Source organism: Gymnoscopelus braueri, assembly GCF_963280865.1.
Source record: "Gymnoscopelus braueri genome assembly, chromosome: 11".
NCBI classification, from domain to species: domain Eukaryota; kingdom Metazoa; phylum Chordata; class Actinopteri; order Myctophiformes; family Myctophidae; genus Gymnoscopelus; species Gymnoscopelus braueri.
Window position 1 is genome coordinate 43,433,762 of NC_137613.1, and position 12,434 is coordinate 43,446,195.

General features: G+C 44.8%; 1 protein-coding gene across 1 annotated transcript in view; it reads right to left on the reverse strand.

Annotated features, from left to right (window-relative positions):
• csmd3b (CUB and Sushi multiple domains 3b) overlaps window positions 1-12,434 on the reverse strand; it is a 592,566-nt gene that overhangs the window by 125,346 nt on the left and 454,786 nt on the right. Inside the window, exons 21-23 of the mRNA XM_080442703.1 lie at window positions 4,320-4,420; window positions 3,741-3,809; window positions 2,853-3,009 (exon numbers count right to left, since the gene is read on the reverse strand). Of these exons, the coding sequence (XP_080298829.1) occupies window positions 2,853-3,009; window positions 3,741-3,809; window positions 4,320-4,420 (327 nt within the window). The remainder of the gene's footprint in view (window positions 1-2,852; window positions 3,010-3,740; window positions 3,810-4,319; window positions 4,421-12,434) is intronic.

The window sequence follows — 12,434 nt, forward strand, 5'->3', positions numbered from 1 at the left end:
ATCCATTTATAAGTTGGCTATTCAAAAATAGCAGATCTACAAGCTCACAGCGCGTCACTTCGTGCCGCGCTGCAAGCTTGTACATCTGCTATTTTAGAAAAAATCGCACACATTTTTGAACATTTTGCATTTTTGAACACAAATTTTCTCTTCTGGGAGTCTCTGGCACAAAACATTTTCAGATAGGGGTCCGCGGACAAATATATATATAATTGGGGGGTCCTTGGCACGAAAAAGTTTGAGAACCACCAGAGAGAATGTACTCGTCCGACTCCCTTGCAATCCAAGCTGTGAGAAGGTTTCATACATCAAACACGGCCTGTTTCCTTCACATTCACCTTGGGACGCTTATATTCGCCACTTGCAATTTGTGGTGCATTCTTCAATGCCTGTGGGTGAGGGCCAGCCAATGTCAGAGTTATTCACCTTGTCACTGGTGGAACATGCCCCCCCATGTTCAAAAGAACAATGCAAAGGTGCCCTCTTGGATCTCCCCGTGGTAGATATAAAACATGATAAAGTATACACCTCCAATGTGCAAGAAAACATGACAACGTGCAAAACAACGCGATGACGTTCCCTCTATCGCAGTGGTTCTCAAAGTGGAGTCCATGGACCCTGAATGTTCCTTGGCCAGCTGCCTCGGTGACTAACCTGGTAGCAGCGCTTGACTAGGAACCGCAACCTTCCGTGATCGAATCCCACCGTGGGATCGAGCCAGAAAACTCTTCCACAATCTTTGAACGCAACTACGACCGTGTAAAGGTCGCGAACAGGAAGCCGTCGACCAATCACGATGCTGCTAGCTAGACAGGCTTTGACCAATTTGATTTATAGTAGCGCGTAGTTATGCAACCGCAAATGCTAAACGGATCCAATGTGTGTGTGTGGGGGGGCAGGGGGGCAATCCCATCCGCTTTATTTTCTTTGCATTTTCAGCGCCTCCGATGTACAGACTGTCGGGCGGACACACTTGAACGTTGTGTGATCCAACAGTCTGTCCTGAGAGACTATAGAAAGGGTGAAAACAATGAGCTCAGAGGAGTTATTCAGGGTCCTAACTTTCAAAAGCCAAAAGAACCAAGCAGCAGCTGGCTGGCTTTGTGGCGCCTGATGAAGTACCTGGCCAAGCCAGACGGAGCAAGATACTGTATCTCAGAGGTACAAAGTACAGATCACAATCTTCTACAGAGGACCATCAAGCAGAGAGCTGGGAAGAACATTATACCAGCGTGAAAGGTGTTATTTACTTTTCTTGACGTCCTCTCCGAGGAGCTAAACCGGAGATTCAAGGGCAAGGATGAAGCACCAAACGGGGCAATCCCATCAGGTCTTCACTGCCTTACCATCTCAAATCACTGGCATTATGACCAAGCTGCCATCTCTGTTTGAGACGTCACTGAACTCAAAGTGTTCTACTCATCCTACCAGCAATGTGCTTTAAAGTGCTCGTGACATCAATGGTTCCCTACTGTATGTTTTATTTTCTTCGCCCCTGCCCGTCAGACACATGTAAATCTGCATGGAATTTATGCACCAGCAGGTCATAGGCATTTAGTACTGGCATAATGCACTTTAACCCATTTAGCTGACCTGAGGCCAATTCTAAAAACGCCTTCTAAAACCTAACCTAAGTTTTCTGAAAACGTTATTATGTTGCTTATATGTACAGTATAGCAACAACTAATGAGACACAGAGGTGGCTCCCGGATTGAAAGGTCTAACAACGTATAGGTTACAACAGGTCTGAATGGGTTAAGAATCAATCGATTTGATTTGATTATTTGCACAAAAGAAAAAGAAAACGGCATACAGACAATAATGCATAAAATACCAGACAATTGTGCTGGAGAGAAAAATAAACAATTGGCCTTATAAGGGACCCTCCCCCCAAAAGGATGTACTGTATATACTATCAACACGTAACAGTAGAATCAATGTACAGTAATTCTGCAAAGACTCAAAGGTCAGTCTGCTTCCGATTCCTCAAGGGAGTCTCTCCAGGGATGTCTGCATCAGTAGCCTTCCTCTGCACTTTATGGCAGGTGAAGCAGAAATCCCTGCTATTGTACATTAGTGTGAGATGTATTGAGACAGTATGTGGTTCATAATAGATACTTAAAGCGGCAATTAACACACTGTAGGCCATGAGGATATTGCGTGTGGGCCCCCAAATAACTGGCCAAACACTTTGACTTCAATTTGAATGATGATATAAAATTATTTAAAAAAACTAAAACAAAGTTAAAAAGATGCTTAACCCATTGAGACCTGTAACGCATCTGTGTCACTTTTTGTTTTTAGCTAAAAAGCATTATTTTACACCTTGGCTATTCAAAAATAGCAGATATACAAGCTCATAGCGCGGCACCGAGTGCCGCGCTACGAGCTTGTAGATCTGCTATTTTTGAAAAATCGTGAAAATGTGTGCAAATCTTTGAATATATATTGTTTTAAAGCGAACATTTTTAACTCAAATATTTGCTTCCTGGGGGTCCCTGGAACAAAATATTTTGAGATGGGGTCGGCAGCCAAATACATATAATTTTGGGGGTTCTTGACATGAAAAAGTTTGAGCACCACTGATATAGAAACATACGTTTTGTTTTCAGAATACTGTTAGGAGAAGACATTTTGTAGAATCGGCCTCAGGTCTTAATGGGTTCTGAAATGGTTGTGAACCTCTACCTTATTGTTGAACACGCATACTAGTTTACAGCATCACATTGGAGCCCTCATTGCCATTTTATTTGACAGAGCAGTGCACTATAATGGTTGATTATTTTACAGGAATATACCAGTTTAGTGTTAGTTAGTAGTGCATGCTAGTTTGTAATGTACAGTATACATACTGGAGTAGACCAGCTTGAATCCTTCCCCCGTGCTTTCTGGGTCGCTGTAGAATTCCAACCAGAGATGATTGGAGGTGGAAATCAGCGTCAGACCCAACATGGACGTCCCAGTGAAAGCTCCAAGGACATGGGTTGTGCTGTCTTTACCGTCATAGATCTGGGACAACGACAACAATCGATCAATACATTGATCCCTATGGATGATCTAGTAAACACTCCAAGGACGCGGCAAATGCAAAGCTTTTACTTTCATTGATCTGTTTATGGAGACAGGAGGAGACAGGATGTTGGGGAGGGAGGGAGGTGGCGAGGAGGAGGAGTGATGGAGGATCTAGTAAAGCTCCTGATGCATTGTGGGCCGCGTTGTGCGCGCGCCCGTAAATCCAGGAGACGAGACGCGGAGGACAGTGTTACGGCTCCACCGTCGCAAGAATGATATGGAGATGCAGAGAAGACAATGGACACCGTGTTAGAAGTGTGTGTGTGTGTGTGTGTGTGTGTGTGTGTGTGTGTGTGTGTGTGTGTGTGTGTGTGTGACTGTGTGTGTGTGTGTGTGTGTGTGTGTGTGTGTGTGTGTGTGTGTGTGTGTGTGTGTGTGTGTGTGTGTGTGTGTGTGTGTGTGTGTGTGTGTTTGTGTGGGGGTGCGTGCGTGTGTGTGTGCGTGCGTGTGTGTGAAAGTGTGTGTGTGTGTGTGTGTGTGTGTGTGTGTGTGTTTATGTGTGTTAATATGCATTACTTTGAGTGTATCATGATGTGACAGATGGAAGCTTTCTACTGGAAAAGTAGGTTTTATTGTGTGCGTGTGTGTGCGTGTGTGCGGTGTGCGTGTGTGCGTGTGTGTGTGTGCATGCGAGTGTGCGTGCGTGTGTGTGTGTGTGTATTAGGTACCTTGAGTATGTCCCCCTGGGCTAGATGAAAGGTTCTGGCAGAGATGTTGATGCCCTTCCCAGACTGCACCTGTATAGAGCACATAAAGTCAACATCAGATTTATGCAACAACCAAGCAGCCTAAAAGTACTTGAACAGGTCTCTGGATGGCCCATCTTCTGTGAATTCCCATCATGATTTCCCTGATTCATGTCAGCTACAAACAGAGTATACGTTTTTTTATTTCGTATTTTTTCCCACTGAAATAGGCAATTTATTGGCCATTTATACCAGTGTTTCTCAACGTGGGGTCCGGGGACCCCCAGGGGTCCTTGAGGGAGTTCCAGGGGGTCCCAAATTAGATGCTTGGTAGTTAGGAACCAAACTGACCCTTATGGGTCTCCATATACAGTATTTTGGGGGGATATTACCATGTTTTATGTGTACACTCTCAGAGATAAATGAACACTGAGCCTTTTATTGTGTAGATTGGGGTCACAGAGATAACATATCATATCAAACTGAGTGTCCTTGAAGTTGAAAAGGTTGAGAGTCACTGATTTAGGCTGATGATGCATTGGAGTCAGGCCACGGCATTACCTGGATACTGTAAATGCACTCGTGGTTGTTGTCATAGTTCATCGGGTAGTTGGGAGACAGAAGGATCCCCTCATTATTTACAACCGAAGAGCCACACTCGGCTGGAGACAGAGAGACAGACAGAGAGAGAGAGAGAGAGAGAGAGAGAGAGAGAGAGAGAGAGAGAGAGAGAGAGAGAGAGGGAGGGAGAGAGAAAGGGGAAACAATGTGAAAATGTTACTTGGAAATAGTTTTGTGTAAACTCGACTGAACCCGTACTCCTCATTTATACTTTGAGTGTCAGTGTCTCGCACCAAAAAACAGCCGATCCATAAGCTCACAACCCATCACGCTGCGACGCATTGTGAGCTTGTAGATTGGCTATTTTTTAATGCGCAACACTGGCACCCAACTAAGTATAAATCAGGCCATACTCCAATTATGATACATAAAGATGTGAGCGTGTGGGTTTGAAACACTAAATAACATCACGCATGTGAGACTCCTGTGGAAATCCCCCCGGAGATATCAAATATCCAAATCTCTTTTCTCCCCGTTATGTTTTAAAGCGCATTCATCTCTGTACCAACGCACAGACGTTTCCAGATCGCACGGGTGTGTGAATCAAGATGATTTGTATTTTCTTGCGGTTAGACTCTCTCCTCCTTTAACTTTTTGTCATTGAAGTGAAGTTTCCCCACAGAGGAGGACGTTTTCCAATCTTTTATAAATGACTATACTGCTGCCGTTACTTTCCAACACTGCGTGTGTGTGTGCGTGTGTGTGTACGTGCGTGCGTGCGTACGTGCGTGCATGCGTGCATGTGTGTGTTTTCACTTTTGAGAGCTTTTATAATTTCTGACTAATGAGGACCAATTGAGGTCTCCATAACAAATTATAGAGGTGCTGTCACTTGTGAGGACAATGATATGAATATGTTTGCACGTGCACGCGTGTGTGTGTGTGTGTGTGTGTGTGTGTGTGTGTGTGTGTGTGTGTGTGTGTGTGTGTGTGTGTGTGTGTGTGTGTTTTATGTAACAACCTTGTTATGCTATGGGGTGCCGTGTGGGCCAAAATTCACTCTCAACTCTCACACTCTCTACTGCCTCACACACACACAACTGAAGACCTCTCACACACACTAGTAAGAACCTCTTACACACTATAGTGAGACCTCACACACGCTCTACTGAAAACGTTGCCTCACACATACACAACTGAAAACCTCTCATAAACATTAGTGAAACCTCAAACACAAACTAGTAAAGCCTCACATACACACACACACACACACACACACACACACACACACACACACACACACACACACACACACACACACACACACACACACACACACACCCACCCACACACAGACACACACACACACACACACACACACACACCCACACCCACACCCACACACTCGCACACAAACACACGCACGCACGCACGCACGCACGCACGCACGCACGCACGCACGCACGCACGCACGCACGCACGCACGCACGCACGCACGCACGCACGCACGCACGCACGCACGCACGCACGCATACATACACACACACACACACACATACCCAGCCACACACACACACTCACATACCCAGCCACACACACACACACACACACACACACTCATACACGCGCGCACGCACGCACGCACGCACGCACGCACGCACGCACGCACGCACGCACGCACGCACGCACGCACGCACGCGCGCGCACGCACGCGCACACACACACACACACACACACACTCACACTCACACTCACACACACACACGCACGCACGCACGCACGCACGCACGCACGCACGCACGCACGCACGCACGCACGCACGCACGCACGCACGCACGCACGCACGCACGCACGCACGCACGCACGCACGCACGCACGCACGCACGCACGCACGCACGCACGCACGCACGCACGCACGCACGCACGCACGCACGCACGCACGCACGCACGCACTCGCTTGCTCGCACGCACGCGAGCGCCACACACACACACTCACACACACACGCACACACACACACACACACACACACACACACACACACACACACACACACACACACACACACACACACACACACACACACACACACACACACACACACACACTACCTAACACCTCACGCACACACTACTGAGTCCGATGTCATAATGACACAATATAAATAATATTAATATCGTATAAACTGAGTTCTGTGTCAGAAATGCCCAAATATGGAGTGTAGGCCAGTCTATGATGATTATGTCAGTAGTATGACAGTGACATCATATTGATGACATCAGAGTACTCCATATATGGGGAGAGAAGGAATGGGAGGCCCAAAATGACTCTAATGTATTGATGTAAATTTGGGGAAAAAATACAAAATTAAGGGAAAGTTGTACATTTATGATAAAATATGGACTCCTAACTCTTACATATTCTCAGATGGAATGATGTGAGGACAAGACCCTAAAAAAATTAGAAAAGCAACTGAATCTACCAATGTTGTTTTTGGTGTCATTTTTATTATTACTATTATTATTATTATTATTATTATTATTATTATTATTATTATTATTATTATTATTATTGTAATGCGTTGTCTGTTTTGGTGGTGTTATGTTTTTTTATATTATGCACTGTACTGTCTCTTGTCTTGACACAAAAGGTAAAATGAAATTAAAATGTATTATATATAAACACTATGACTTCAACAACGCCATCAGAGCTGCTGGACCACAGAGAAAATGGCCAAAGAGGATGGACTTTATTGCTGACTATTGAGGATGAGAGAATGATACTGTAAGGACGACTTCACCCATTTTTTTTCCTACTCACTCTGTGTCACAGAGAAGGGCTGTGGACAGTTCAGAGACCTGCCTACCAGTGGCAAATCTGTAGGCAGGTTTGGTCATTTCACAAGAAGATTTCAAATTTAATTTAATTTAATTTATTACATTTATTAATGCAAGAAATACATGACTTCCGTGCGAGCGTGCGTGCGTGCGCGCGTGCGTGTGCGTATGCGTGTGCGTGAGTGTGTGTGTGTGTGTGTGTGTGTGTGTGTGTGTGTGTGTGTGTGTGTGTGTGTGTGTGTGTGAGAGTGCGTGCGTGCGTGCGTGCGTGCGTGCGTGCGTGCGCGCGTGTGTGTGTGCGTGTGTGTGAGTGTGTGTGTGTGGCTGGGTGTGTGTGTGTGTGTGTGTGTGTGTGTGTGTGTGTGTGTGTGTGTGTGTGTGTGTGTGTGTGTGAGAGTGGGTGCGTGCGTGCGTGCGTGCGTGCGTGCGTGCGTGCGCGTGCGTGTGTGTGTGTGTGTGTGTGTGTGTGTGAGTGTGTGTGTGTGTGTGTGTGTGTGTGTGTGTGTGTGTGTATGTGAGAATCTCAGTAGTGTGTGTGAGAGACAGTCACTATATGGCAATTTAGTGTAGTGGTTAGGGCATTCGCCTTGCAAGCAAGAGGTTGAGTGTTCAAACCTGACTCAGGGTAGACATTAGAATGGAAATGGAAATTCAAATGCAATTTGTCCATGTTCCACCACATCAATTAGTCTCACTACTGAGCCAATTCTCCAGAATCAAGGAAACCTAGTCATGTTGTTGGGGAGAACCAGGTTCATATGTCTGTTGTAGTATTAAAACGTCGTCACATTTATGTATGTCCAAATCAGGCTTTAAAAGGGACTAAAAGTGACCCAAAAAAATTAAAGAAAGCCTTACACTTGTCTTAAAAAGACCACACACATGAATGTGGTCACAACATTTTCAGAGGACTAGAGGAAAAAAATAATCGTTCCTTAGGTGGGATTCGATCAAAGCAAATTGGATTCTCAGCAAAGCACCGCTAACAGGTAAGTCACAACGCCAGCTAGCCTCTAATAAATCCACAAATAGATTTTTTGAACGCAAACCCATCATCATTGAGCAATCCAATAATATTCATGTTTATAGCCATTAGCCTATACTCTACCATAATATCAGGGGTAGCATGTGCTTAGTCTAGCCAATATACATTTGCATTTCTTATTCGGATAAGATATAAAAATGTACGTTGAGATAAGAAAATTGTTTGCAATTGACATTGAAATCAAAGCATTAATCATTAACGCGAGGCACAACTTTGTTTAGTTTTTCATTGATTGACTATTCTTTTAGACAGAAATTCAATAACAGCACGAGTACAGTCAAACACATAGTCTAAAAAGGACTTGCGGTCTTCTTTCCATTGTAGTCCTATAGGTGTCCAATTCATCAACATATCAAATAGCACCAAAAAAAATGTATATCATCACTACATAATAAAAAACACTTTATGTACAACATAGGAAAAAAAAGGGGAAGGGGGGGTGCCTGTCTAATGGAGAAGTGCTCAAGTGTTGCTGTTGATGCACAATGTTGCTTCAGCCTACTCTCGGGCAGGGGTCTTCAACTTTTTTCAGGCTGAGGAGTCCGGACCCCTTAGCTGAGAGAGAGAGATGAAGCAGGGACCCCCCCAACTACATTGTATATGTGTTGCAGATTCCAACTTTTTCATAGCTTCATAGACTTGTTTGACCGCTCTATCATCAGTGTTCTTCAAATCAATGTTTTTCTTTGTTTATTTGGTTTATTTACACGCTTTTTCATATTTTGGATTCATGTTGATGTTGTGTATTTTCCAGACATTTAACCACATATGACTTAGTAAACTTGTCATTTGGCTCTGTACTTAGTGTTTTTTTTTGCCTCTATGCCAAACTTCTTCACCAAAAATTGCCGATCTACAAGCATGTATTGTGAGCTTGTATATCTGATATTTTCAAAAAAAAAAAAATTAAATCTATTATGATGATGATGACTTAATATGCCTATTTTTTACAACACAGATCCTCTATGGGGGTCCCTGGCACTAAATAGCGTGAACAGCATGAGGGAGTGATTAGAGGAGTGGCTAGGCTGAATAAATTACCCATTGTTCACGCCCATTACCTGGAGCTGAGAGGCGAACAGCCTTTTTGCATGTAGTTTAAGCGCAAGGGGGCGGGTGGCGGGTGGGGAGAGAGCCTGGCGACGTGAGCTATGTTAGTGCACTGAGTGGCAGTTGGGGCAAACGCAGTCCCCACAACATCATTTACGATTCTGTGCCTATTGGTACATAACTCGGACGGCGCTTAGTCGACTAGCAGACCATCGGCCGGTCGTCGCGGGCACTCGTGCCTGGAGGCGCTCGGGCGCGATTCCTCGGCCTCAAGGTCTGCTGAGTCGGCACGCCTCCGTCATGGTCCAAAACTATACTTTATCGGCGAAAAAAAAGAGTCCGCGATTGTTTGAAAAAATATTGTCCTAAGCGGGGGTCGAACCCAGACTCCCAGTGGCAATGGTTTTGGAGGAAAGTGATTAGCGAGGTGCGCCACTGAGGACCATGTTAAGTTTAGGTATTTGTGACGTCCTAACTCTTCTAATGTATAGGAAAGAAGTCCCCTGCACTTTTATAGATAACCAGATTCAAATGAGCACATCTACTTCAAAATGAAAAATGAAAAGTGCTCACTTGCGGCATAAACCATTGTACTCAGTCACATATATGCAGCAGGATGCGTGGTCAGCTTGTGGATCGGCTATTTTCGGTGAATGTTCACCCCCAGAATAGGGATGCTGCATGGGGTTAGTGTAAAAAATACAAAAAAAGATTTTGTGGACCCCCTGTAGTAACTCTGAGGACCCCCTTCGGGTCCCAGACCCCGTGTTGAAGACCCCTGCTGCTGAAGCAACATTGAACATCAACAGCAACAAGTCGTCACTTCTCCATTAGACCTCCAAAAAGCGTTCGACACTGTAAACCACTCAATTTTACTTGATAAGCTGAGGGCGATTGGTTTTGACTGCACATCACTAAACTGGATGAGATCTTACCTGGAGGGAAGAGAACAAGTGGTTGACATCAACGGAACCATGTCCTCATCCCTCCCGGTGAGCTGTGGGGTTCCTCAGGGCAGCATTCTAGGGCCGTTACTGTTTCTTCTATACATTAACGACATGAGTGCTGCCTGTAACTGCAAATTGTTCCTGTTCGCTGATGACTCGGCACTCCTGATCTCGGGAGAGGACAAGTTGCAAGTTGAGGAGGCGCTCAGCTCCGAACTCTCAAAAATCCGTACTTGGCTTACCGATAACAAACTGTCACTACACCTTGGGAAAACTGAATCCATTCTCTTTGGGACCAAACATTCCCTCAGACAGATGGATGTAAATGATTTCAAGGTCAAAGTCGATGACACAATTATCTCTAGCAAAGGAAGAGATTACCTATTTGGGTTGTGTACTTGACAAATACCTGACAGGTGATAGCATGGCTACAAAGGTGGTCAAAAGAGTAAACCAGAGAACCAAATTTATGGGCAGAGTTTCCTCTTTTGTCAACCCTCAGGCCCTCAGGACCCTCTCTGGGGCCCTGATTCAACCACTTTTTGACTATGCTTGCACCTCCTGGTACTCCAACACCTCAGTGTCACTGAAGACTAAGCTTCAAACCTCCCAAAACAAACTGATTCGGCTACTCCTCGGATTGGGGCCCATGACCCACCTTTCTCCCACCCATTTTTCCAGCCTAGGCTGGCTCAGGGTGGAAGACAGGGTTAAACAACTAAAAATGGGACTGGCCTTCAAAATTGTAAATGCAAATTTGCCCGATATGCCCCCAATTCCCGCATATCTGAGTAAATACCTCCAAAAGGTTAGCGACACCCCACAGTCACAATACCAGAGGGAGCGTTAACAACAATTTGGTACCACCCACCCATAAATCAAACATGGGCAAATTCTCCTTCTACAGCACTGCCACCCAGGATTGGAATAGTCTAACTCCATCCCTCAAAAAATGCAGTTCGCTGGGCTCATTTAAAAGAGCCTTAAAAAAATCACCTTTCAGGAGGCCAAAGGTGGAGGTAGTACCATTTTCCCGTTAGACAGCAGACCCCCCCCCCCCCCCCCCTGTTCTTGTACATATTGTTTTCCCCTCTTTTTTATTTTTTTGTTTGTACATAGTGTTATATATAGTTTTTGGCTGTTTATTTTGTAATGATATTTGAACTGTGGTGCCACTATATATGCCTATGAATTAAATACCAAGGCCCTCATTGGAAACAAGTCCGCAAGGACTTTTATGAACGGACCTGTTAGACAAAGTATTTTAAATGTAACTGTGCTGTTTTACATTTTTTGCCTAATAAAATATTCAATCAATCAAAAAAAAAAAAAACAGGCACCCCCCCCTTCCCCTTTCTTTTCTACGTTGTAGGCCTACATAAAGTGTTTTTTATTATGTAGTGATGATATATATATTTTTTGGTGATATTTTATATATGTTGATGAATTGGACACCTAGGACCACAATGGAAAGAAGACCGCAAGACTTAAACTGTACCACCCACTTCTCTACAATTGCTCATTCCTTTCGATTCTTCTTATTGTTATTTTTCCAGCTACGTTCGCTTCCCGCATTCGCGCGTCTTACTTGTGATTAATGCTTTGATTTCAATGTCAATTGCCGAGCTTCATTTGGACATACATAAAATAAAATAAATGTAATGACCTTGTATGTAATACTACTACAGACATATGAACCTAGTTCTCCCAACAACATGACAAGGTTTCCTTGATTTTGGAGAATTGGCTCAGTAGTGAACCTAATTGATATGGTGGAACCTGGAGAAATTGCATTTGAATTTCCATTTCCATTCTAATGTCTACCCTGAGTCAGGTTTGAACACTCAACCTCTTGCTTGCAAGGCGAATGCCCTAACCACTACACTAAATTGCCATATAGTGACTGTCTCTCACACACACTACTGAGATTCTCACATACACACACAACACACACACACACACACACACACACACACACACACACACACACACACAAACACACGCACGCACGCACGCACGCACCCACTCTCACACACACACACACACACACACACACACACACACACACACACACACACACACACACACACACACACACACACACACACACAACCCAGCCACACACACACACAAACACACACGCACGCACGCACGCACGCACGCACGCTCGGCACGCACGCACGCACGCACGCACGCACGCACCCACTCTCACACACACACACACACACACACACACAC